General features: G+C 33.2%; 1 protein-coding gene across 1 annotated transcript in view; it reads left to right on the forward strand.

Moving 5' to 3' along the window:
* The first annotated feature begins 2,995 nt into the window (after positions 1 to 2,995).
* The window catches only part of LOC108722620 (glycine-rich protein DOT1), a 1,634-nt gene continuing 720 nt past the window's right edge, over positions 2,996 to 3,909 (forward strand). The window contains exons 1-3 of the mRNA XM_018447815.1: positions 2,996 to 3,172; positions 3,273 to 3,321; positions 3,612 to 3,872. Of these exons, the coding sequence (XP_018303317.1) occupies positions 2,996 to 3,172; positions 3,273 to 3,321; positions 3,612 to 3,872 (487 nt within the window). The remainder of the gene's footprint in view (positions 3,173 to 3,272; positions 3,322 to 3,611; positions 3,873 to 3,909) is intronic.

Genomic DNA, 3,909 nt, shown 5'->3' on the forward strand with positions numbered 1-3,909 from the left:
TATATATAATTCTGTGTTACATTATTATAGATACTTTGTAAGGGAATATATGCGTTCCCATACAATTAATCCTTCGTGAATAATGTATTATTCACGAAGGATTACATTATTCAAAAAGAATTAATGTTTATTATCATACCGCATAATTTATATATGTCATCGAAAAAGATGTATGATTTGCGTATAGCTTCAACACACCGATGTCAGCTTTGTGCAGGGCATTAAAATATTACTACGAAAAAATTGTTAACAGATTTTACTTAAATTTTGTAAGTAGTGATTTTGTGTTGTCGTATTGTGACTTATTATAGTTTCTGTATCATTCGTTAGCCTGTATCTGCACTCAAATAAATAAATTAATAATTTATTATCTATAAAAATGGATTCACGATAATAAAGCTCAAATGTTAAGATTTCGTTTTCTTACGCAGCATGCAAACATTCATTTCTTTTATAATTGAAATATTTGAGCAGAAATCCTAAAGAGATATACGAGTTGTCTATAATATTCTATTTTCTAGCTCATTTTGTTTTGGAAATCGGGGAAAGTGTATAACCAATAGAAGTAATAATTCTGAATCGCGATATTAATACTTTTTTTATCTACGTCTACTTACATATCGCACCAAACTCATAAATCATAAAGATCAATCACTGCATTGCGCTTATCATGAATTGCCAATTGTAATGATGGAATTCTTAAATAATATAATGCGAGAAAAAAAGCATCCGCAGTATTTTTGGTTAATCTAGAAATCAGTTTATCTACAAATATAATTTTGGCTCGCTCAGAGAGCTAAGAGAGATAAGATTAGATTAGAGTAATAAAAAGATCAGGACAATCATGAAAAAAAATCTATTCTTCGCTTTTTCATTTCTATTTCATTTCTAAAATTTGGTATACAACGTTGTAAAGTATCAGCTGTAGAAACTAGTAAGATACTGTACTGCGTATGTTCCAATTATCGAAAACATAGCTAGTGGCAATTAATCATCATAAATATCGATATACATATGTCGGCAAAATCGAGAAAGCTCAAACGTGAATTTCTCTAGGACCAAGCTGGGTCACGGTCGTTCTTGTTCACAGAAACGCATTATGCGCCTACATGTAGTAGGCATCATCTGGTACATGTACTTCGGGTATACAGCGAAGGGGTATGCCCACCAGTTATGTACATCATCGCGCGGTCGATTTCTTTTTGAGTGTTCTTCCGAGAGTACCTCCGGTGCGGGGTACCCGATCTTTATTTCATCCCCACTCCGTTCTTCCGGTATTTCCTCTCGTCTGGTATATATACAGGTAAGGCCGCGGCTGCAAATATATGACAGTGTATACCGGATCGCCGTGGTGAGCTGTGGAAGGAAAAAGTTCGAGATCCGGTCGCGTCCTGGATACCAGAATGGAAATCAAATACGCTGTAAGATATTTAAACGGATAAAAACCATCGTTTCACTGAGAATACAGGATTAAAGACTTTGCGTGCAATCGATGTCTGAAAGTGTCTTCGTTTAGTGGATTTTTTCTCATCCAAATCTGCAGTCGCACGAATGACAGTTTCGTAACTTCGCTTAAAAAAGGAATTATTGTAATAATTAGAAACTTTAACTTAATAAATACAGAATAATATAATAAAATAGTTTTCTGTGTTACAGTAATATTTTAAAGTTGTAAGTCGAAATTAATGATTACAAACAATAAAATTTGATATTATAGCAGATTTTTTTTAGTACAGAAAGAATAATTTTCTAAAATCAATCTGAAGTAAAATTATACTTAATTGTAATTAAAATCTTGAACACACTATATTTATAATGCATGTTTTTGTTATTTAAAAAAATTTTATTAATTAAAAAATTTTATTGTAACTGAGAACTGTTGCTTTAACAACAGTTGCTTTATTTTCACTTTTATATTTTTGTTGCACAATAAAAAATCTGTTTAAAATTAAATAACAGCATTTAATATAAAAAAACGATTAATAAAGTTTTTATTTCTTAATATCTAAATGATTATTTTTTTTGTATTTTATTTCTTAAAGTAAAAGAAAGAAGTTGTAAATTGTTCAATTTTCAATTTTTTAAAATGAAATCCTTAATTTCTTGGCATTTGTGGGTTATAGAAAGAACTTTATATTCTTTTTCATCTATAAATACATAAGAATTACCATTCAGATTTTAAGAAAGAGTAATATTGTAAATCAATATTATATATGTAATCTTTCCGATTTTTGTAATACAAGAATACTTATAAATAATTCTCGGAAATAATATGGAAAACAATAAGTAAAATACGTTTTTTAAGTTATGTGATATCTCGTTTAGCATTACATCTATTACATTCATATAGCTGAAATTAAAAAAAAAGAATAATAGATTATTAAGAAGATTTATTTAATTGCAGATAAAGGCCATCATTCTTGCAAATATTCTATCAGTAGGCTTCGCAACCTTTGGACATGAGCAGTGAGTGCCAATCATAAAAATATTAGTAAAATTTATCATATTGGTCGATGAATTATGTGTTTTCAGAGAATATTAAATTCAATTTTAAAACTAAAAATAGAGAAAATACTAATAACATAAATTTGTACCATCCTTCAGCAGCCCACTTAAACGCTCATGCGTAATTAATTACACGTTTGTGTGTAATTAATTTATTCAGGATGCAATTAATTCATGTACAAATTAGTGAAAGAAGATGAAAAATAAGATTCTTCGCATATCTGTAATTACTTACTGACATCTTAAAAAGTACGTTAATTAGGACCGCGCTGTTCCTCTTTTTAAGCACACTTTTCATATTTCAGTGTGCATATAAAAATACACTTGCCGGAGGTAGTGCAGCAACATGAAAAGCATATCATAAAATATGAAGATCATGGCGGAGGAGGTCATGGAGGTGGAGGCGGCGGAGGAGGTCATGGAGGTGGAGGCGGTGGAGGTGACGATCATCACATTGAAGTCTCCGGTCCTGGAGACATAGGAGGTGGCCATGGAGGAGGTTTCGGAGGAGGTCATGGAGGCGGCTATGGAGGAGGTGGTGGTTTTGGAGGCGGTTTCGGAGGGGGTCATGGAGGAGGTCACGGTGGAGGTTACGGAGGTGGTGGAGGTTTTGGAGGAGGTTTTGGAGGTGGTCACGACATTGGTGGTCATGACGATATCGGCGGAGGTAAGGAGAAATTGCATGAAAGATACGTTCTAATTTTGAATGTTATTTTTTAATAATATTCTAAGTATTAATTTTTTGTTTATAAAATGAATTTGTAAAGATAGAGGTACTCAGAAAAAGAAACGCCGAAAGAAAAATAATATTATACTGTATGTATTATTTATTGAGCAATTAATACGTGTGATTAATGACCAAATGCATTATATCATGATAAAATGCATTAAGAAAATGCAAAGAGATGAAATTAAGGTAATATTTCCGCTTAATAATTATTAATGTAATTTATTTTAAATATGAGTAGAAATTTATTCTATTTTTATCTTGTTTGAATAAAAAATTCCTTTCTTTTTTTTCTTTCACTATTTTTCTCTTCCTCTTTTTTGTATCATATTTATAATATCAAGATAAATAAAACGCTAAAAACAATAATTTATTTTAGGTGGAGATGTCATCATAGATCACGGTGGTGGTCACGGAGGAGGCTACGGTGGAGGCGGTGGTTTTGGAGGTGGCCATGGAGGAGGTGGTATCATCATAGATCATGGAGGACATGGAGACGGCGGTTTTGGAGGTGGTCACGGAGGTGGCGGTTACGGCGGCGGAGGTGGTGGAGGCGGCGGTATTATCATAGACCATGGAGGACATGGCGGCGGCGGTGGCGGCGGTTTTGGAGGTGGTCACGGAGGTGGCGGAGGCGGCGGTATTATCATAGACCATGGAGGACATGGCGGCGGCGG

This window comes from Mycetomoellerius zeteki, unplaced genomic scaffold, assembly GCF_001594055.1.
Source record: "Mycetomoellerius zeteki isolate Tzet28-1 unplaced genomic scaffold, Tzet1.0 scaffold212, whole genome shotgun sequence".
Lineage (NCBI taxonomy): Eukaryota > Metazoa > Arthropoda > Insecta > Hymenoptera > Formicidae > Mycetomoellerius > Mycetomoellerius zeteki.